Raw genomic sequence first — 23,562 nt, 5'->3', positions numbered from 1 at the left:
TAAGATAGTGATTAAGTACTAAAAAAATGAATTAGACTAATTAAATGAATAATTAATTAGGTAAAATGTACCAGAAAAACACTTAGAAAACATTTAAAATTAAGTTTCTTGAGTGGTGTGTACGGACAGACCAATTCTGTGTCCAGACGAGTTAGTCAATCAGTAAGAATCATGTCCGCTGCCGTGTCCAGATGACCTACAGACGAGACTTCCAGTAAATCCCAGTTTTTACGCGTGTTCGGACAAACCATTTCCGTGTCCGGACAAGATTTGCAGAGAGTCCATGTCTGTGACTTCACACAAGCGTGCTCGGACGGGCCATTTAACATGTACAGATAGGATGCATTTTAAGACACCAACAAGCTCATCTTAACTCATTTCTCCCACTTCTCTCTCTCTCTCCCCCCCCCCCCCCCCCCCCCATAGGGTTTGCTCTTTATAAACCCTATATCCTAGTATATTGAAGCTCCCAAACTTAAATTTGACCCTGTAAACATGATCCTCAGGGTGGAATCTAAGTTTTCACCGATTGGTTTGAGGTAAATCTGAAAATCCTAGTTCCTTTAGATTTTGTGTTGATTTTTGACAACTTTCAAGCCTTAGGTTTCACTTTTGGTGAGAAATCAAGGTAAAAGAGGTTTATTGAAATACACCAAATCTCTAAAACCCAATCCCCCTTGGGCTTTCGAGACCCCTGATAAGCATTGAATATTGTACATTCAAGCTCCTTAACTCGCATATGTTAATTCTTTAGTGTTGTTGTTTGTTTAATTTTGTTTTGTTTTCATGTTTTAGGGTTTTATTTGATAGATGCAAGAATTCAAGTGGAAATTAGGCTTAAAAGGACACTTTGGAAGCATGATGAAGGCTACAGGATCAAGCACACCAGCAAAAGGGCTCGAGCGCCCCATCACCTAGGCTCAAGCTCACATACGCTCAAGCGCACATCCCTTGGGCTCGAGCACATACGGGTGTACAGTGCACAGCAACAGTCCTTTTCCACCTTCAATTGGAAATTCAGAAAAGGAAAGATTTGTCATTCCCCTACTTGGACTAGTTCCGACTTTTCTAGGATTGCTAGGGCTTCTAGGTCTCTCCTAATCCCTATAGACCTCTAAACATTGAAGAAAGATACACTACTACCTAGAGCAAATTCAGTAAAATACTTCTTGAAAGTTTGAAGAGGAGAAACCATGGCAGGAGGCCATCTCAGCAGCGTCATGAGCCGCTAAAACCCTTCGTAGAGTATTGATGTAAACCTATCCAAGCACAATGGTTTGATTATATCTTAATTTAGAGAATTTTAGTTTATGCATCTTGGTTGTATAATTATGAGAATTGCTACAATTTGATATTATTCTTTACATTTTAATGCAATTGTTCTTAAATTCAAAATCAATATTGGTGAAATTCTTCTCTTGTCTTAGAAAGCTTTTTACTTTTATTGAACTCAAATCATTCTTATTTTCTGTGATTATGTGAAAGATGATTATACAACGAGTTTAATTGACATCATGCCTAGGAAAGATGGATCGTACTACACCCTACTTTAGTGTAATTTAGGTGAACGGTCTGTGCCAACTAAAGATGGATTATACTTATTCTTTAATAAGGTAATTTCTTGTTTATTTATAATATCCATAAAATGAATTTCTCTGATTAAATATGATTAACCATTGATGTTCGGATAACAGTGAAGTCAATACTCTACTCTCTCTCTCTCTCTTTCTTATATTTCAATTATCTTTTGCGTTTATTTTATGCACTATAGTCAACAACAAAATCAACAACATTTTCTTAAGTTACTTCTAATCGTCATAAACTTGAAAACAACACCCCTACAGTTATTGAGGTTCGACACTCTCTCTATAGTCTTATCTTACAATGATTCGTTCTATTGCGAGTAGTAATTTATTATTGATATACTATTGCTTTTAAAAAAACCACATCAACCCCCATACGTCCCCAGCTCATCCAATGTATCTTGGCCTCATTCTCTTGGTGCCCCCACCAAAACTTTTACATCAGCCCATTAATTTCTTTGCAAAGACCAATGGGAAGTTGAAAAATGCTCATAATGTATGTAAGGATAGCTTGAATCACAACTTTTAGGAGGGTCTCCTTCCCTGCTTGTGAGAGGAATTTAACCTTCCCGTTGGATAGCCAGTTCCACACTTTATCCTTTATACTCTTAAAAGCCTAGGATGAGACTTCCCTGCAAGTGTAGGTAGTCCAAGGTACTTCTCACATCTATGCATGACTTGAAAATCGGATAATTGGGAAATCTCATGTCGTCATGCTGGACTTGTATTCTTGCTGAAGAAGATAGAAGTTTTAGCCGTATTGAGCTTTTGGCCAGATGCAATTTCATACTTCTCTAGCAACCTCATCAGTCTACGCCATTCCACGGAGTTTGCCTTACAAAATAACAAACTATCATCTGCAAAGAATAATTTACTAAGTCGAGGGCCTCGCTTAGAAGTTGGGATGCCGATGATGCAACCCGATGTCTCGGCATGGTAAAGAAGAGAACTCAAAGCCTCAGCGCACATAATAAAAAGATAATGAGATATAGGATCTCCTTGCCTGATTCCCCTAGAGGGTACAATACTTCCCACTGGTTGTCCATTCACCACAATAGCATAAGAGACCATTCGGATACTTGTCATGATAAGCCTTATCCATCTACTAGCAAACCCCATTCTCCTCATATCTGCCTATGAAATCCCACTCCACTATATCATATGCTTTGCTCATATCAAGTTTTATCCCCATGTATCCCACTTTACCTCACAATCTTGTCTGCATGGAATGGAGAGTTTCATAAGTTGCTAGGATGTTATCTGAGATCAATCTTCCAGGGATAAAAGCACTCTGGTTGACAGAGATAATGTACGGAAGCACCTCTTTTAAACGGTTAGCTAGAACCTTGGAGATCAATTTATAAATCACATTGTAGAGGCTAATAGGTTGAAATTTTGAAACATGTGTAGATTTTTTCACTTTAGGAATAAGAGCAATGTTTGTGACATTAATCTGCTCATCCAGATGTCCAGAATTTAGGAAACAAAGTATAGCCTTACATACCTCCCCATCAACTGTCACCTAGTTTTGTTGATAAAAGCAAGCCGCAAAACCATATGGCCCTGGTGCTTTCAAAGGCTACATCTGATTCAGTGCTTGATTGATCTCTTCTATAGTGAATTCGGATAGAAGCTTTAAATTTATATTCGGGCTAACTTTTCTTTCAATAGCATGAATACAACCCCAATGTTATTCAACTCTGCTATAGTAAATAAGTGCTGATAATATTGGACAAAAGCATCGGCAATGTCATCATTAGTAGTACACAACCTACCAATTTCACTTGGATTTGCACAATCTACCTCACCATAAAACTCGCACCACTCCTTGTTTGCAACTGCCCGGTCTAATTGTTCATTTGTAAATCCATGATCTATACCACCATTATTCCAAGGAAAATTTGGACCTCGAAAACCCAAATCACTCAGTTGGCTATCCTCTAAAGCATTCTTGAAATCCTCCATCTGGCAATTGGGCTTGGTAACAACTCCTATTTTTTTAGTCAAATTTATTATCTTGTTAAAATCTCCAACGCAAAGCCAAGGAATAGGGGAAAACCGAACGAGGAAATGCAGCAAAGCCTAAGCCTCCTTTCTTCTTGCTACTTCTGGGTGCCCATAAAAACCTGTAAATTTCAATTCCACACCATCCCTATCCAATTTTATAATAGCATTTACATGTCTCCTACTATAATTTTGTTTGGTAACTTGAACTTCTTCCTTCCATAGGAATACTAAACCACCACTCCTTCTCACACAATCTACTACAAACATTCCATCATGTTTGTTCGTTATTAAACATCCTTCCTTCCAGTTGTGTCCATTACATATTGAGATTGATTGCCAAGATCATGGTTGGGTTCGTCAGCACTTCGCACAGGAATAACTCCACGCCCACGAATCACACCCTGATCACCGGTTTCAAAACGGTTGCCCCGGTGGCTAGAAATCGCCTCAGGCATGGGTTCACATGTTGCTTGTACCTCTGTGTCGCCTCTCATATGTCCCTACCCTGCTCCAGACCTCCAACGAGGAGAGGCAGCTCTCAGCCACGATCCAAATTGGTTTTCAGCACCCTCATCGTGGCTCCTCCTTCCAAGGACAACTGGCCTCACCGTGATGAATAGTACCACATCAAAAGCAGAACTTTGGTATCTTCTCATATTGAAAAGCAATCCATACGGTTTTCTCCATGAGTGTTAACATTCTTCCCAAGCAAGAGGTTTGGTTAGATCCGGATTAATTTTGACCCTCATATATTCCCCCTAGCCACTTCTCCATCTGGGACATCTACATCTTCAACATCACCCACAGTAGCTCCAATTTTAAAACCTGTTTCTGTGCCCATACATGCCAAAGGTATATTAAACATTTTAAGCCAGAAAGCAACCTTTGCAAACTCCATCTAGGTTGGTGGTATCAAAATTTGTCACCGAAAACAGATTCCCTTCGAAGATCCAAGGCCTTCCTTCTAATACCGTGCTTTATCCCACTCATATTCAAATGAGAAATGCTGGGGATATCAAATTTTTTACTAAAAGATGGGTACCAAGATGATGTGGACATTATTCATTGGAAATGATCAAAACAATTAATAAAAAGAAATACTACGGGTACCAATGAATAAGCTCCGCATCATTTTGGTACCCATCTCTTGGTAAAATATTTGATACCTCTAGCATTTCTTTATTCAAACTCTATAACAAAAAGGTTTTCACCCAACACCCTGAAAATTGAAGTTCCCATGATTTTTCAACCCCGTCCCAAAGTGGCTTTGATAATGTCTTTACTGTGTACTTGATTAGCGATTAGTTTCCCCACCAAGCATAACTTGCCTTTGGTCATGATTTCCACCACCGCACCTTCTTCAACCTCCACCCCGACACTTTCTTCTGCCGAGAGTGAGAATTTTCCCCATAATTTTGTTAGATCTGCCGCCGTACTCCCCATTTGTTAGATTGTGCAAAAAAATAAAAAATAAAAACTACCCGGAAATGTACAAACAGTCACAAGTAAAAAAACCTTCGCAGTCTTGTGCAAGACTAGAAGAGACTCCTCCTCTAGATCTTAACGGCCAACGCTAGAGATAATAACATTTTCGAACCTTTCGATTTAAGTGACATATTGGAGTAACGCAACATATTACCCTTACATATCCCTTTTGTCCTTCTAAAATTAATGTGGCTCTTAAAGTTACAATTGAATTTATAATAGACCACTATTAGATTTTAATCCAATAGTGATTTTAAGAGTCACATCAATTTTTTAGAATAAAAAAAAAAAAAAAAAGGACACAATGATAATATGTAGCATTACAAAGCATATTAATACTGTCGAAGGTCTTTCTCATTGTCTTTTGGATCTCTTAGTCCCGTGATGAATTTAGTTAGATAGTCTGATTGAAGCCTCATAACCACACAACCAACGAGGTAATGGAGTACATGTAATGTCCGGTCCCTCTCACATGACGTTCATAAAATGTGAAACAATTTCAACCACCCTACCCAACCCAACCCAACCCAACCCAACCCCTCTGGTATACTGGCAAAGTGGTGTGAATGCAACTCAAACCGCGTCGCTTAAAACTAGTCAGACCCATAACCCCGCCAATTAGGCAGCTTGTCTGCATTCTCATAATTTAGTACCACACAGCGAGAGAGAGAGAGAGAGAGAGATGGAGGAGGAAGCGGCGGTGGGAGAGGAGTACTTGTTCAAGATAGTGCTGATTGGCGACTCTGCAGTGGGCAAGTCCAACCTTTTGTCCCGCTTCGCTCGCAACGAGTTTGATACAAACTCCAAGGCCACCATTGGGGTGGAGTTCCAGACCCAAGTGGTGGAGATTGATGGCAAAGAAGTCAAGGCCCAGATCTGGGACACTGCTGGCCAAGAGCGCTTCAGGGCCGTCACCTCTGCTTACTACAGAGGCTCTGTGGGCGCACTCGTTGTTTACGATATTAGCCGCAGGACTACCTTCGACAGTGTCAACCGCTGGCTGGATGAACTCACCAGTAACTTCTTCTTCTCTCTCTCTCTATTTACTTTTCATTCTCTCTCTCGTTTCTGACAAAATGTGGGAAATTTTTTTATTGTAATTGCTTCAATCTTTTCAATGCTTTGAAGATTGATTGGGTCTCAATATTTGCCCTTAACCTTTCTATATGATCACTGCATTTCAATCAACACGAAAAGGGCAGGTGAGGGATAGTTATACTAATGCTATTCTGCGTCCGAAGTCTCTTTTAGAAATTAAAAACTTTTGTTGAAGTATATCTAAAAAGTTTAGAAATTGGAACCCCACAAATTAACCAATAACATGCCTAAAGTCGTTTAACTTTTGTCTTCCACATCCTCAGGAGCATGCCAGTGTTTATGTATATTCCCAATCTATATAATTCTACTGGAAATGACTATACAACAAGCATAAACTTTCACATTGGTCTGCTTTTCTTGGTGCGAGCACAAGTCTAGTACACCATAAAGACTATTATTACTCACCACTTGTTTAATGTTGCTAGCTCAGTCATCAAAAAGGCCCTCTCAAGCTTCTGTGAACAAAACAAGCATCATTCACAGAGGTAGATGAATTTTTTCACCAAAATTCATATTGGAACATGAACAAGACAAGTGCGAAAAAGCTGGAGGCAGATTGAAATCTACTTTTGTCACCAAGTTCTAGCTGGAGTTTATGGATGGTGCAAACATGTCGAAGGTCAAAACAGAGTTAGAAAGAAAGAAGTAAAAATTAAATTAAAATGCCTCTAGTTACTATGATATATTGCTAATTTCTCTGGCTCAAATGGTATATTCTCTTCCCATCAGAATGAGGTGGAGGGTGGGGTTGTGGGTTTAAGACCACGAGTTGTATATGTAATTTACTAATAAAAATTACAAGAAATTTACTCCAAAGTACCGTCAATCTTTTATAGGTTAGCAAAGGTGTTGCATCTAGTATTGTTATTGAAGATGTCAGTTGATCGCACACCGAGCTCCGGATCGCCAATGTCTGGAAGATAAGAAACAAAGAAAGGTCTAAGTGACCTGCTGGTGGTCCAGAGGGGAATCACTCTGATGCTTAAGTCAGTGATAGGCTTTGAAAATGAAAGTAAGCAGAGAAAATAAGTGTGTTTGACAAGGATAGCATGAGCGTACCTCTCAACGATCTAGCCCATTTCCTTTTATAGAGTGCTGCCTACTTCAAAAGGGGTTTATTATATAGTACACCAGTTATATTAGATTGATGATTGCATGTATTTGTGGTACCATTATCCTCTATTGTTGAAAATCTCTTTTCAGGAGAATTAGTGTATCTTGTTGCCCAAATTTGAGGGTAATGAGCCAACTTGTTTTCTTGGTGAAGTGCTGTGTATTTCATCTCTTAACCTTGGGTATGCAGTCACCTAATCAGGCATATTCTCCCTTTTTTTTTTTTTTTTTTCTTTCGGACCTTTGTTTTCAATCTTGTTTCATCGAGGCATATTCTTGGTAAAGTGCTGTGTATTCATCTCTCTGTTCTTCTCTGATGCCCTTCTTTTGCAATGTTTTACATTTATGATTTCTTTCTTTCTCCCCCCGTATGTGGCCCTTAATTTGTAATTTTGAACTGGATCAATGCAGCTCATTGTGATAGCACTATGGCGAGAATGCTGGTTGGAAACAAGTGTGATTTGGAGAATATTAGAGAAGTAAGCGTAGAGGAGGGCAAAGGGTTAGCAGAAGCAGAAGGACTATTCTTTATGGAGACATCCGCACTGGATGCTACTAATGTTCAAACTGCATTTGAGATTGTTATCCGGGAGATTTACAACAATATCAGCAGAAAAGTCCTCAATTCCGATTCTTACAAGGCTGAATTGTCAGCAAATCGAGTAAGCCTGGATAATGCCACAGCTTCATCCAAGCCAAGTATCAGTTTCTCTTGTTGTGCTAAATGATATCTATATATGTTGTTTCAGTTTTACGTGCCGTGTTCTTTTCCCCTTTTTCCCCTCAAATAATTATTTAGTTTGTCTCTCCAGTAGCCAGTTTATTTTTATTGGTTCTGGAGCTTTCATCAATGAATCTTTATAGACAAGTTTGTACTTGCAAGTTTAAATTCTTTTCTTTTCTTTTCTTCTATTATAAAGAATGTTGCTGGGATAATGAATATTCCCCAGTATGCCGTGTCACGAAACTAGCCTTAGCCTTCATGTGATGAAATAATGGGGATAACTTCACAAAAGGGTATCGAATTATATATCGTTTTAAAATAAGGGTACCGAACTAACAAACATCTCAGACTGGGGTAATCATGTTTCCAAAAGTCTCACTTAAGGTTATTACTTTAGGATTTGCTGTTAAATCTTAACGGAGTACTTAAAATATTCCTATTTTTTTAGAAAAAAAAAAAAAATGCTAAGATTTAAATATTGGTAAGAATTTAATGAAATTTGTAAAAATACACGTACCTAAATTTTTGAAAATTTTTATAATTTTTTTTTTTAAAAAAAAAAACATGTATTTTAAGAATTTTAGCAAAATTTAACAAGAAATTCTAACGGAGTACTCTTAAGTGGGACGTTTGGAAACCTAGATACTCCAGTTGAGACGTATCTAGTTCAGTACTCTTATCTCAAAACGGTATATAATTCAATACTATTTTGTGAAGTTATTCCAATAATAAATATGCTGGTTTCCATCATTGGGAGCTCTTGTCAAATACACGTGGTTGGTCCAAGGTGGCAAAACTGTGTGCTGGTTGGTTTGACAAGTGGCTAATAACGGTGCTCCGTTGGTCATCAAGGACAGCCGGCTACCGGCTGCAAAACTTCCGAGCTCATTCCCAAACTTCACTTGCGCCATGCAAGGGTTAAGCATATTACATATCTCCACATTCAGCACAATGAGATCAAAATGCATAGGTGTCCATGAAACTCTTCACCTTTAGTCAGGCCTGTGATCATAAACAATATACTCAAATCCATATTATGTTATATAAATTCTTGAAATAATAGATGACATTGTAATGGACTACCAAAATATACAATCTGTACATCCAGGACAGAAGGTAGGGTTTAGATAAAAATATGAACTTTAAAAAGACGCCTAAGCAAGCTCTTTGCCTACACATTATTACATAGAATAGGGCCATCTGCTAGAGGAACCTAAGATAATTTTAACTCTAAATACAAAAATGGCCGCTAATGGAAACAGCAAGGGAACATTCTATCCAACTCTCAGATCTTGAAAGATGTATACATGGAAATATGGGGAAAACAAATGCAGTTTCTCAGGGCTTCCTCAAGGCAGATGCTGCACCCATGACAACAGCCAAAACAATGCCAAGACCAGCACCAACGGAAGCACCCACAGCTGCAGCCGTTAACGAGGATGCCTTGGCTTGAGAATCTCCTCTTGCATCCATTACCATCGAGCGTTCTCGTGCCAATTCCACCAGAAGTCTATCTCTACCAAGTTCCTTTAATTTGAACAAGAAAAAAATTCAAAGAAATAAACTATAATCTTTGATCATAAGCATATCAAATAAATAAATACATACATACATACATATTTTCGCAAGCTTGTAATATGTTGGTTTAACTTTAGATGATTGGCCTGAAACTCATTTATTGATTTCTTTATTCGGGCCAAATGGCCAATCATCTAAAGTTAAACCAACATATCACAAGCTTGCAAAATATGACCTCAGCGACAAAAGTCACAAAGTTCTTCGATGTGTAAGATACATTAACCCTCTCTACAGACCTCTCTCTAAATAAATAAATGCTCAAATTCATTTTTGACTTTTCTTCCAGCTAATCACATGATCATTTGATCATAAGTAATCTAAATGATACCCAAATTCTATTTTATCATTGAAGACGTACATCCAGAACCCAAGTTCTCACCATCAATATGAAGACAAGCAATTCAATTCAACCATACCAACTAAATGTTGCTCCATTAAGGATCTATATGTGAAAAACAACCCTGGTCACATTAAGGCTTTTCATTGAAGACCTAGTGGGCATATTATTGTCTAAGAACCATATGAATAGCATTAGACCTAGAAAGGATGTTCATACACATTTTCCACCTTTTTGCTGTGGAATTTATGTCCAACCACAGATTTATTTTGTGCATAACATAAATTTGTAGTTAAGCAGATAGCAACTGACAGAAAAGGTTGTCTGAGTAGATTAGAAATAATCTTTTCTTTTATGATGGGAAACCCTCCAAGGCAGGGCCACTTCATGTACTCCCCCAAAGACTACATGATAAAAGTATAATGTGAGTATTGTTTTTTCTCACCGGGTGTTTAATGTAGTTAGTACTCTTATCTATCACATCACAGTTCTTCAGGTACTTAACTCTATGATTCTCTCACATAAACAAAAATACTAATAACTATGTTTGTTACATGGCCAAACTTATAAATGTCAGAATACCGATCATGAGAGAGAGCAATTACCATGCCCCTTCCATACACAAAATTGCACCCATAGTCATAATCCCACACGAGCATTTGGAAAAGGGGTTCAATTGTAATGAACCCCCAATCCCCTACCCCCCTTTTCTTTCCCCCAACTCAGAACCCAAAAACAAGAAAAAAGAGGGGAAAATTACCTTGTCTGTTAGTGCAATATAAAATTAAAATTAAAAGACTACAAGATAACAGTATAACGTGAGTGTTGTTTTTTCTCACCGGATGTTTAATGTAGTTAGTACTCTTATCTATCACATCACAGTTCTTCAGGTACTTAACTATATGATTCTCGCACATTAACAAAAATACTAATACCTATGTTTGTTACATGGCCAAACTTATAAATGTCAATATATCGATCATGAGAGAGAGCAATTACCATGCCCTTTCCATACACACAAATTTGCGCCCATAGTCATAATCCCACACGAGCATTTGGAAAAGGGGTTCAATTGTAATGAACCCTCAATCCCCTACCCCCTTTTTCTTTCCCCGAACTCAGAACCCAAAAACAAGAAAAAAAGGGGGAAAATTACCTTGTCTGTTAGTGCAATATAAAATTAAAATGAATGCTTTTACCTGGAAAGACGCCTCCTCATGGCTCCGAAGCACGCAGTGGACTAGCTGACAGAGGGAGGTGACACCCTCCACCGGAAGGACAATATCTTTCTTCTGGAAAGGCCTTCGAACAAGATTAATTGGGGCAAAAAGAAACTTTTGAGCTCCCACCCTCCCATCAGAATCTCCACCAGTTGCACCCAAGGACAAAGAAGCACTTGCAGCACCGGGCATAACATATGGACAGGAATTGATAACTCCAGTTGTGCTCAAAGACACTTGGTATGCCTGCACAACAGCATCAACTGCAGCTTTTTGCTGATGTGCACTGACAGAAAATTTATTTGTTATGGCAAGGACCCAAGGGATTCCCAGCGATTTGGCCTCATCCAACAGAAGTGAAAGGACTGGCTTTTGTTGTGACACATCTGAGTGATTGTATCGAGGTATTTTATGGGACAGGTTATGCACAAGAACAATCAAATCTGTCTTCCGACTTAGGTCACGAATTCCCATCCATAGTTCATCCTTGAAATGAGAAATCTCCCTATTCAGATCCTGCAGTACAAAAACCAAACAGGGGAAAGAAAGTAAGGACACAATCCAGAAGTATACCAGCAACAACCATGACAGAGGACAACAGCAGCATATCTGAACACATAAGAGTTCCTTCTCAGCCTAACCAGCTAAATAATAAAACTGTATTTACACTCTAAACTATAACCCCCCATCTATCCTAGCGGCAGAAAGCTCATCTCATGAATAGTATCAACTAGCATGTATATTGCTCCATGAGTTCGTAAATATCAACACTTCAACAAGGTTCATGTCAATGTAAAATAACATTAGCAACTTCTGGCGGAAAAATGTTATTTTGGATAAGCCTTAAACATTTAATCTTAGGGCCTTCCTCTTCAGAAGAAAACCCTCCAAAAACTAGCGTATGCCGCTATTTGCGGCGAGCACACAGTATTCTTTAGTAAAAAGGCAAAAGAATAGTTTGCTTTGGGCTCACCGCGTGGCTACGTAGTGGAAAAACTATTTTATTATCTTAATCATGAGACTAAATTTCATACAGTGGAAAAATATTATTACAAATAACTGCTATGGCATTGCAATTTCTGTTTCCTCGCCAGTGAAGCTGGAAATAATATCAAGCACTTCTAAGGTAGATTATTAGGGCCAAAATGAATGGTTCACTACTGAACAGCTTGATCAGCTATAATGAAAACCATATCGAGCTGACTTGATTATACAGCAGTTTCACGAAAGAATATGAATAACAAAAGAGTCAAACAAGGACTGCACTAAAATCTAAAAATTAATTTGCATAATCCCAGTCCTAAATCAGGCATCGTTGCCTCAACATTTCCTGCCAATGTATCCAACAAAAATAACAAGATTCAACATAAAGGAATTTGTTCATTTAATCAGACTATACACTGCAGTAATCATCAAGAAGAAAGTAGTAACATAAAAACTTTGACGTCTCAATGTTGATAGGTCAGACAGCAGATTAGAGTTCAAAACACTCCTGCGAGCTGCACTTGTCATACGGAAATGGAAACTTACCTTGTATGTCAAGGAACGTGCAACAGCTGGCAATGAGGCCAACCATTGAATAATGTTCATTATAACCAATATCAATATTTCTGAATACAGCAGTAAACAACTAAGTAACATTGATGGGGGATCTTGGGTTCAAAGTTCAAACCAAACTATCAAGAAGAAAAATTGAACAAAATACACCCGGTGTTTTACGCTTCCAATTCTCTTTCTACTTATTCAATAAGTAACATTTGGTTAAGAACGCTACAAAAACAAGTTGTTCGATATACCATGAAAGATAAACATTTCTTTGTCTCCTTTTTCCTTCTTTTTTGTTTTTCTTTTCATGGGAGGGCAGTGATGATACTGATAAAGTATTTTTATTTATAAGGTCCAAGTCTTAGGTTCAGCTATCATCCTTAACCATAAAAAAAACTAGACTCATAGTGAAGCAATGATATTGTATGACATTCAGATGCTAAAATATAGCAGTGACACAAGTAACTGGCCATCAACATCGAAAGGAAAGGGGATGGTTGGGGGGGGGGGGGGGGGGGGTGGTGGGGGGAGGAGCTGGGGAAGGGAGCAGCTCAACTGATTTTTTTTGTTGTAAAATAGCGCACCAAAAACATGTCATAGTATGTTACAATTTGTACGAAATTACAGCAAATGCTATATGCCAATGTTGAGTGGAATAGAGAAGAATTTTTTATTTTTTAAAAAAAATGCTTTATAAACAGGAAATATGTTTTTTACATTACCAAAACAAATACCTGCAAATTTACCCCTGCTGAATCACAGTAGCATAAACCACCAGCAATCCCCTCTTGAACATCAGCGTCAAGGAGCATATTCTCAATATTGGCGAAAGTGTTTACTTTGCTTTGACCGAGTATTGCTTTAAGAAGAGAAGTTTTACCAGCACCCTACAGCCCACAAGTCATTTCAGTCACTACATAAACAATCAAAACAGAACATATTTTGATATTTATAATCGGTACCTCAAGGCCAAGCAATTGGACCCTACGAGTTCTGACATGAACCTGTTTAGAGACTGTAGCAAAATCACTGGTGCAGAATATGAAAAAATCACTTAAACCTTCAGGACGGATAAATTTTTCATCACTAAATAATCCTGAAGTTTTTTCATGATTGAGATTGGCAGCATCTGAATCAATGGAAGGAAACATGGGAATCAATGTATCTGCCATGATCTGAGGATTTGGTGGCCTTCTCAATGGCGCATCAACTAAAACTCGCATTTTTTGCAATTCGGGTTCTGCGTCATAATTTGAAGAATAAGTCGCTGAAGGAAAGGATTCCACTCTAGTAGCACACCTGCACAGTACAGATACATAATCATGAAGACTCCATACAAAAAGACATCCATGGAGGTCAAGGAAATCAATGATACATAATCATGATGATGCATGAGTGGATGGTTAAGTGTCCTATTACATTTCGATGAATAATAATAATTTATTTTATAAGTAATTGAGGATTAATGCTAGACGTCATACCCATGTCCTTCTTGTTTCCTAATAATAATGTGGCTTTTAAAATCACAATTTGATCAAAATTCAATAATGATCAATCACAAGCCCAATGGTGATTTTAAAAGCCACATCATTATTAGAGGGACATGGGTATGACGTCTTGAATTACTTGTAATTGAGATATCATTAAAAGCCTAAGGCACTACTAGATACACAAGAAATATACAAGGGAAAACACATAATTAAAATGAGAAAAAAAGGACAAATAAATCATGATAGCTAATCACCAAATGAGAAACAAAAGCAGCTATTGAAAGATACAGAGGATTGAAGAATAAAGACTTAATCTCCTCCAATGTCCTCTCAAGGTCCTCAAAACTTCTGTCATTCAAGTCCCTCCATAAACACCACAAAAAGCACGAAGGCACTATTTTCCACAAAGCAACACTCCGTGTAACACCCTAGAAATTTCTATAAGCTTTATTGAATTTTTACTAGACTAAAAACAGGGGCGTGACAGAGGTGGTATCAGAGCTAAGTCGACTGTATGTTCAACTTGCCAAGGACCGCAGGAAAATCAGGAATTTAGAGACCCTAAGGACATAGAGTATTCGTTCTAACAATGCGTGTTTGATTGGTTTGGGAAATAGGCAAGTGGGAGAAATTCAAATTGATTATTCGTTGTAGATTATGAATGGATCAGGAATAGTGGAAGATGAAGGGGGCTCCACATAAGGCACTAGGACTGGAGCCATCCAAGATGTCGCTACATGTTTGAGGTTATCGCCAACCAATTGTTGTGCAATATTCGATAAGAGAATCTAATGTTCGGAACATATGGGAGGTCTTGCCTGTCATTTGATTAAGAAGCATTGGTTTTATAAATTTAGGACCTCGATGATTATTGGGATGGTTCTTGACATTAAGGGTAGGATACCATAAGGTAGCACTCTTTTGAAAGACCTTCCACACCACTGAGGCTCAAAGGTTCTTGCGTAAGTAGGTAGAAATTTAATATTAATGTATATTTGAAGCTCTCAAGTATCAACTAGCTAGGTTTTAAATTCAAGATAATAAATTTGAGGCCCAAATTTTGATGTGATTCATGCATAGAGAAATTCTTGGAAATAATTTTTTTGTTAAGTAATAAGCCAATCTCATTAAAAGTGTGAGGCGCCCCTTAGTACACTTGGAGTATACAAAAGGAAATGTCTAACTAGAGAAACGAGTAAGAAAATCAAGAAAGCTAAAGGATAAGAGGAACACATAAGTCATAGTGCAAAGATACAAAGTGTGATAAGAGGATAAAAGTTCCTCAGGGGTCTTCTCTACGTCCTCAAATCTACAGTTATTTCTTTTCCTCCATAAGCACCAAAAGAGGCAAGTGGGTGCCATTTTCCACACCGTAACACTCTTCGACCAGCCTGAAGACCACCAACAAGCAAGCAGATTGATAATCTGTCGTGGCATAACCCAAGACAACCCAAAGCGACTGAAAAGATAATACCACAAGGCAGAAGCCACATCGCAATGGAGAAGAAGATGGTCCACGGACTCCTCCATCTTCTTGCACATGCAGGATCTGCTTATCACGATAACATGGCGCTTCCTGAGATTGTCCAAGGTGAGGATCTTTCTAAGAGCCGCCGACCACGAAAAGAAGGCCACCCTTAAGGGGGCTTGAGTCTGCCACACACACTTCCAAGGAAAGCGAGTACCTATAGGACGAGTCAAGGAGTTGAAAAAAGACTTGACCTTGAAAAGGCATTTTTTAGAAGGGACCCACCAAAGCTTGTCTTCACCACCTCTTCTAACTATAACTAAATACAACATCTGGAATAAGTAAGCAAAAACATCTACCTCCCAATCATGCGCTTCTCTAGCAAAGCTCACGTTCTACTGGTTGGAAGCACCCAAAAACTCAAGGTTATTTGCAACAGAGGCGTCCTTTGCAATGGTTATACCAAACAGAGCTGGAAAAGCTGCATTGAGTCATATTCCCCACCCACAGATCGTGCCAAAAGCTAATCCTAGTCCCATCCCCCACTTCGAATCTAGTGTAGTTTGAAAAAGTCTCCCAACATTTTCTAACATTCTTCCATAATCCCACCCCAAAAGCTCGTGGACTGCTCAAATATATATATATATATATATATATATCTAAGGTTGATCACTAGAGTAATATTAATAAATGGTCATAAGAGTTGGTGGATGTTTACATGGCCCATATAAGTACTGAGGTACATAAATCCTAATAGCTGGATAATTTAGAAAAAATACAGAGATACAATGATTAGAGTTGAAACATTTACATCCAAGATTAATGTCGTTGGTAGTTGTAATTAATGAAAGATTTCAAGGTTTTAAACAAATTTGAGAGTTTATAGTAAAACTGAATTGATAAACTTGTTTACTCTCAAATAATCTCAAATTTTGGTTAAGGTGGATTTATGATTTAAGAAATTGGTTTCTTTAGTATGTATATATTTGGTAAAATTGGATAAATAATTTATTGGGATAACTGAGGGTTATAATCTTCGATTTTGTTTTTGATAAGTGAGGGTTACTTTCGAGAGAAGAAACATTGTCGTATTTTTAATACTATAGACATTAATTGAAGAAAGATTATAATTATTTTGATGAGAGGATTATAATTATTTTTAATACTATAGACTTTGTATTTTTCATAATTATTGGGTCTTGTTTTAAATTACAGAGGATGAGAATTGTTAAAGGATTTTATTTTAGGGTTCAACATTGACAAGATTTTTTTATGGACTGGTGTGGATTGTTGGTCTTTATTTTTGGTCTTAGTCGATTTAATAAATTTAAAATTGTTAAGGTATGAGTGGTTAAGCTTTGATTTTTGGATTTACAGAATAGATATACTAAAGTATAAGATACAGTCATATAAATCAATTTGAAATCAAGGTCTTGGTTGCACAAATAAATCTCTTTATGTGTTCGCTTGCTAATGCAATAAGAAAGTATTCTTTATAATACTTAAATAATTCCAAGGACGGAATATTAATAAGGGCGAAGATGTAACAGCCTAGAAATTTCTATAAGCTTTATTGAAGTTTTACTAGAATAAAATCAAAGGCATGACACTGAGTTTTGCCAAAAGTCTACCAACAAGCATACAAGTTGACTACGCGTCTAGGCATAACCCAAGACAGCCAAATCAACTGAAAAAACATTCCATAAGGCACAAGCAACCTCACAATGAAAAGGAACATAGTCAACGAACTCCTCATTCCTTTTAATACATACAGTACCTATCGATCACAATGGCATGTTGTTTCCTAAGATTGTCCTAAGGATCTTTCCTAGGGCCGCCGACCAAGCAAGAAAGGTTGCCTTCAAAGGAGCCTTAGTCCGCCAAACCATTCCACTTTAGAAGGATCTAACATCAAACAAACCTCTTTTGGAGGGGACCCAACAACTTTTATGACGCAGAACATAAAGAATTGTCACACAAACAAATCAAGAGCTTGAAAGACAAAGGATTGGCGTCTCCCCAAACAAAAGAATTGGCATCACACCAAGGGAATGATGTCTCACCACAAGAGAAGAGTAATCACAACTCACAAAAAACAAAATCCGGTTATTCATCAATTCTAATCTATGCCCCTTGGAGAACAAAAGAACACTTAAATATCTGAGTGTAAATCTGGACCAATTATAACCGGCCAGGAAACCAGATCCGGGTAACCAGAAAACCGGGAAACCGGTTTGGTACCCGGTTATTTATAACCCAGTACCCGAAGTCAGAGCCGAGTATTAGTTTTCTAAACACTCAGCTATAACCAGGTAACCGGCTCCGAGTGTATTAATATATTAAAAAAAAAATTTAAAAAAAACCCCTACCCTTTTACCATGGTATACCCCTTTTGGCCCCCTTCTGTCTTCACAAGAGACTAAGCCCAAAAGACTAAGCACAACAGAATTAAAGCTACACGTGTTTAAAACCCAGCCCAAAACAGTTCATTACAAAACTATTACAAACGGTGCATTTTATGCACTTGAAACAGAGTGTTTTATGGGTAAGCCTCAAGATACTTCTTCACTTCAGCTTTACACTGTACACGTCACTTCAATCCCTTCACGCACGACTTTACAGAGCTTCGGTGATAACCCTTCCTTTATTCAAAGTTTCAAACTCAACATACATATGCTTCCTCTCTCTTCTTTTGATCTTCATTTCATTCTTCTTTTTCAACCTGTTACAATCTTCATTTCATTCTTCTTCTTCAACCTGTTACAGTTGTAAGCCATTATCCTTAGCCAAAACGGGGCATTCTGGATGAACTGCCGAAGAAAAAATCTTTCACCGATGAACTGCCGAAGACGATTTCAACCGATTGGGTGAGCAGTTCGAGAGTTCCAGTGGCTTTTTTTTTTTTTTCGCCTATTCCTGGCCCATATCTAATCAATGAGATTTTTTTTTTTTTCAAGTAACTGGTCTGGACAACCAGTTTCAGCTAGGTAACCAGGTAATTCCCGGTTAACAGGGGTACCCGGTTCCGGTTCCAGTTACTGAAATTTAGTAACCGGAGACCCTGGAGTCGGTTCCCGATTATTAACCAATAACCGAAAACTGGTACCGGGTTTACACCCCTACTTAAATAGACTCACTGACTAAACCCTAACACTAGCCTAATTTGACCGACTTTGGGTCAAGCTCATTATTGAACTACAAAATAACAGACTATTCAAAATTAAATAAAACATTAAATTAAATACTTACATAAATAAAACTAAAACATCCATTTTTTTTTTTTTTTTTTATCATGCATCAGCTTGTCTTCACCTTCCCGTCTCACTCTAACTGAATACAACATCATGAAGAACAAGGCAAAGACAATCACCTCTCAATAATGAGCTACTTTAGCAAAGCTTACGTTCCACTAATTGGGGCCACTATAAAGCTCCAAGTGAGCCGCAACAAAAATATCCTTCGCGCAAGCAATACCATATAAATTTAAAAATGTTTCCTTAAGAGCCCTATCCCCACAACACAATCATGCCAGAAACTAACCTTGGAGCCATCTTCTACCTCAAATCTGGTATAACTTGAAAACTTCCCCCAACCCCTCCTAATATTCTTCCATAACCCCACCTCCTGCCCTAAGAGGCTCATTAGAAATCACCCACCAACCCATGAACTGCCAAATTTAGAATTCACCACAACTCTCCACCAAGCCTCTTTCTCATGCGCATAGCGCCATAGTCACTTTTCTAAGAGAGCATAATTGAACATCAGCAAGTTCCAAACCCCCAACCCTCCCTCAGAAATCAAAGAACAAACCTTGGACAAGCTTACCAGTTGATATTTGAATTCTTTGCTAGCCCACCCCATAAGAAATCATGTTGAAACTTCTCAATACAGTTTGCAACACCCGCAGGGAGGAGGAAAGAAAGGCATGAAGTACGTAGGTAAATTAGAAAGTATGCTCTTAACAAGGGTAACTCTACCACCCTAGACAAATACATCATTTTCCAACCAGCCAATCAACCCTCTATCTTTTTAATAACACCGTCCCAAATATACTTGGCCTTATAGGAAGCCCCAAATGGAAGGGCAAGATACTACTTCGAAGGCAAAGGGGAAAGCCCACAGCCCAAAGTACTAGCCAACCCATCCACTTCATCAACATTACTGATAGGAACCAATTCCGACTTAGCCAACTTAATCTTCAAGCTCAAGACAGCTTCAAAACATAAGAACAAGCACCGAGGTTTGCCCCACTAAAAATCAAAGTATCATCTGCAAATAGAAGATGAAAGATATCAATCCCACCAACATTCCCTGTCCCCACAGAGAAGCCAGATTACAAGCCCCCACTCACTGCAGCAGAAATTATCCTTCTTAAAGCCTTCATCACAATGACAAATAGCAGAGGAGACACAGGTCTCCTTGTCTTAAGCCATGGGAGTTACTAAGAAAACCGGTGGAAGTGTCGTTCACCAAAACCGAGAAATGCACAGAGGAGATACAATGAGCTATCCAAGATCACCACTTCCCCCCAAAACCACACCTCCTCAATAATAATAATAATTTATGAAAGGAAAAGGCAAACCCCTCGTACACGAAAAGTATACAAAAGAAACTATCACCCTAAAGGTGTCTGAATCTAAAAAGTTTACAAGATCTAAGAGATTCAAAGTGGAGAAATTAAGCACATAGATTATAGCCCAATCTAAAAGGAATCTCAATAAAAGGATTTTAACAGAGTACATTGGACTCGTAATACTCGTATAGGCAGATAACATAACTACAAACCATATGATGCATTGCAAACAAGCACAAGTACTTCAACACCTAAGCATGAATATAGATGATACCATTTTATAAACTCATATGGGGTTATTGAGAAGGTGGAACGAAGGTTGGCTAGTTGGAAGAAACTATATTTGTCCAAGGGTGGTAGGGTGACTTTGATTCACAGTACTCTTTCTAGCATTCATACTTATTATTTATCTCTGTTCCCTGTTCTGTGAGTGTAGCTAAGAAACTGGAGCGGCTATAAAGGGAGTTTCTGTGGAGTGGTTTGGGTGACGAGACTAAATTTCATTTAGTCAATTGGCATCGAGTCTGTACTCCAATTAAGGCTGGTGGTCTGGGTATTCGTAATGTTATTAATTTTAATCAAGCCTTATTGGGGAAGTGGTTTTGGAGGTTCTCTCAGGAACGCGAAGCTTTGTGGAGATCTGTGATTGAGGTGAAGTATGGGAGTGTGAGGGGAGGTTGGTGCTCTTTACCGGTTACGGGGCCTTATGGTGTCAGTGTTTGGAGTTTATTCGAAGGGGGTGGGATAGTGTTGCCAAGTTCTTGCGTTTTGAGGTTGGAGATGGGTCTCACATTCGTTTTTGGCATGATCTTTGGTGTGGGGACAAGCCTCTCAAGCTCTGTTTTCCAACTCTGTACTCTATTGCGCGTTCTCCTGATGCTTGGGTGGTGGAAAATTTGTCTGTGGTAGGAGGCGTGGTTCATTGGAATGTTCTCTTTACGCGCTATGCTCAGGATTGGGAGGTGGAGATGGTGATGTCTTTCTTTGATCATTTATACTCTACTCGGGTTCGGCATGGGAAGGTTGATAAGGTGGTGTGGAATCTTTCCAAGAGGAGGATTTTTGAAGTGAAGACTTTCTACAAAGCTTTAGTTTGTCACGAGGCGGCCTCTTTTCCTTGGAAGGGCATATGGTGTGTTAAAGCTCCGAAGCGGGTGGCGTTCTTTGTTTGGACAGCAGCTTTAGGAAAGATCCTAACTCATGACAATTTACGTAGGTGTGGTATTGTGGTGGTAGAGTGGTGTGTTGTGTAAAAGCATGGGGAGTCCGTTGATCACCTTCTTCTTCATTGTGATGTGGCGCGGGTTGTTTGGAGTTTTTTTTATAGCTTGTTTGGGGTGGAGTGGGTTATGCCTAGTAGTGTCGTGGATTTATTGAGTGGTTGGGGCACTTTGCTGGGTTGTGATCCTGTTTTCCGTATTTGGAAGCAGGTTCCTTTATGTGTTTTGTGGGGCTTGTGGTGTGAGAGAAATTCTAGGCTTTTTGAGGATGTGGAGGTTTCAGTTGAGGCTCTTTGTAGAAAGGTGCTTAATATGTTATATCTTTGGGTGGCGGCGCATAGCCCGAGTAGTTTGTTGTTCGCTGACTTTTTACTTTCTTGTTCTTTCCTTTCCTCTATTTAGGGACACTTTTGTATACTTCCTGTGTACTAGGGTTGCGCCCCTCTGCGCTTTTTAATGAATTCTTACTTATCAAAAAAAAAAAAAACTCATATGGCCATTCCAATACAGCTATTGTGAAAAAGAAGGCACCATTTCTCAGAATGGGATATTTATTAGTCTCTCTATAACACCACAATCTATGTCAAATGACTTGTGGCTTTTGTACCTTCCTGAGCATAATCGCATTGAAGAAACTACTCTCAAGCCCCCAGGTTAACAAAATTAAAAGGAATTTATTGGTGTAAATAAAATTGGAAAAAAATAATAATTGAACAGTAATATAGAGTATGATCCATCTATGGCTAACCTAGTGCCTCGGCTTTGCTATGGGCTTAGCAACTAGCTGTTGGGAGTAATACAAACTGATTGGGATCAACTAAATAAAACCCTTCTCTCAACCAATTGGGGCCACCAGATTCCTGGGAAAATAAAAAAGATAGATGTAGCCAACCTGATTAGTTGAGAAGGTTCACAAAGCCAACCCTAATCAGTTGGGAAGACTTCACTTAGTTGAATTAAGTTGAACAATTGATATCAGCTCTGTTTGTTAAAATTTGTGTTCTTTGTCTTTTGTTCTCAAAACAAAAATATTCACAAACCCAAAACACAAAACTCATAAAAACACAAACAGTTCACTTTTATATTACATCAGAACACTTTTTCAAACCGAAAAATAAAAAATAAAAAATAAAAATACACCCGAAAACATATTAACAATCAGAGCAAATGTTTATAACAGTAAAAAGCATATCGTTTTTTCTCTAGAAATTGAAAATTTATAACGTGTATAGTCACTGGAATAAAAAATGTTTTGCAACTTCTTTTTTAAAACAATTTGCAACCTGATTCAGGGTAAGGTGGTGCAACTGCACCCCTATGCTGTTGGCCTTTTTTTCATTTTTTGAAATCCCCTCGGTATTCAAGTTTTCCAATCACTTTCCTTGTGAGACCTAACTACTCTAACCCAGCAATTATACCAGATTTATAACTCACGACACGTGCAAGCAGGTGACCAGCAAAAGACCATGTTGAAGACAAACCTCTCCCTCTTCTCTTCGTCTCCTCCATGATCCCCCCACAAGGACAAAAAGAACATCAACAAAACACTTCAAATCAAATCCCAAACATAGATCAGCAAAATCCTGAAGCGGCTCTTCAACCTCAAGCTTCGATGCAATCCTCTTATAGTCAAGACCCTGACTTTCCTCACCATTGCTAGGAATCGGAGTCACATGCACGGTGTGGGCAATGGACTCTGTAGCTTTATCATTTCTAGACTCACACAAGGCACTGGCGAGTACTCATGTGAATCGGCATGGGCATCCCACCAAAATACGTCTACATGGTGCAAGACAACAGAAGTGACATCATCTGGATCCAATATGTACAATTTAAGAAATGCTACTACTCCCAGACCAACCCAATCTTCAAACTGACAAAATCCACATCCAACCAAATGCTAATCACTTTTTTCAAAATTTCTTTAAAGTTTCCACCATTTTTTATGTTGGGGTTAATGCCGATTATGAAGAGTGTGTGTGGACAGTGGACTTTTGGGTTTCGGTGATGGTCGGAAGTTGGGCCGATTTGGATGTTTGGGGCTTTCAAAGACACAAATGGGGTGGTTTGGGTATTTGGTCAAGGTTCTTAACAGTGGGTTCTCATAGTGGGAGTAGATCT

The 23,562-nt window shown here is 38.5% G+C and overlaps 2 protein-coding genes and 1 non-coding gene across 4 annotated transcripts in view; 1 reads left to right on the top strand and 2 right to left on the bottom strand.

The window, feature by feature from the left end:
• The first annotated feature begins 5,606 nt into the window (after positions 1-5,606).
• LOC133880203 (ras-related protein RABA5b) lies at positions 5,607-8,168 on the top strand. The gene is made up of 2 exons (XM_062319105.1): positions 5,607-6,091; positions 7,698-8,168. Exons 1-2 carry the CDS (start codon positions 5,758-5,760, stop codon positions 8,012-8,014), a joined length of 651 nt encoding a protein of 216 aa, XP_062175089.1. The 5' UTR covers positions 5,607-5,757; the 3' UTR covers positions 8,015-8,168.
• Positions 8,169-9,022: 854 nt separating this feature from the next.
• Positions 9,023-23,562, bottom strand: part of LOC133879728 (uncharacterized) — a 28,407-nt gene continuing 13,867 nt past the window's right edge. For both annotated transcript variants that reach the window (XM_062318442.1, XM_062318444.1), the window contains exons 11-14: positions 13,653-13,989; positions 13,425-13,577; positions 11,125-11,661; positions 9,023-9,537 (exon numbers count right to left, since the gene is read on the bottom strand). In XM_062318442.1, coding sequence (XP_062174426.1) covers positions 9,349-9,537; positions 11,125-11,661; positions 13,425-13,577; positions 13,653-13,989 — 1,216 coding nt within the window. In that variant the 3' untranslated portion in view covers positions 9,023-9,348. The remainder of the gene's footprint in view (positions 9,538-11,124; positions 11,662-13,424; positions 13,578-13,652; positions 13,990-23,562) is intronic.
• On the bottom strand, positions 12,010-12,127 carry LOC133880794 (U5 spliceosomal RNA). The gene has a single exon (XR_009902411.1). It is a non-coding gene; the product is annotated as a U5 spliceosomal RNA (small nuclear RNA).

The sequence above is a fragment of the Alnus glutinosa genome, chromosome 10, assembly GCF_958979055.1.
Source record: "Alnus glutinosa chromosome 10, dhAlnGlut1.1, whole genome shotgun sequence".
NCBI classification, from domain to species: Eukaryota; Viridiplantae; Streptophyta; class Magnoliopsida; order Fagales; family Betulaceae; genus Alnus; species Alnus glutinosa.
The sequence above is the reverse complement of the archived record's forward strand: the minus strand, read 5'-3'. Positions and strand labels throughout refer to the sequence as shown.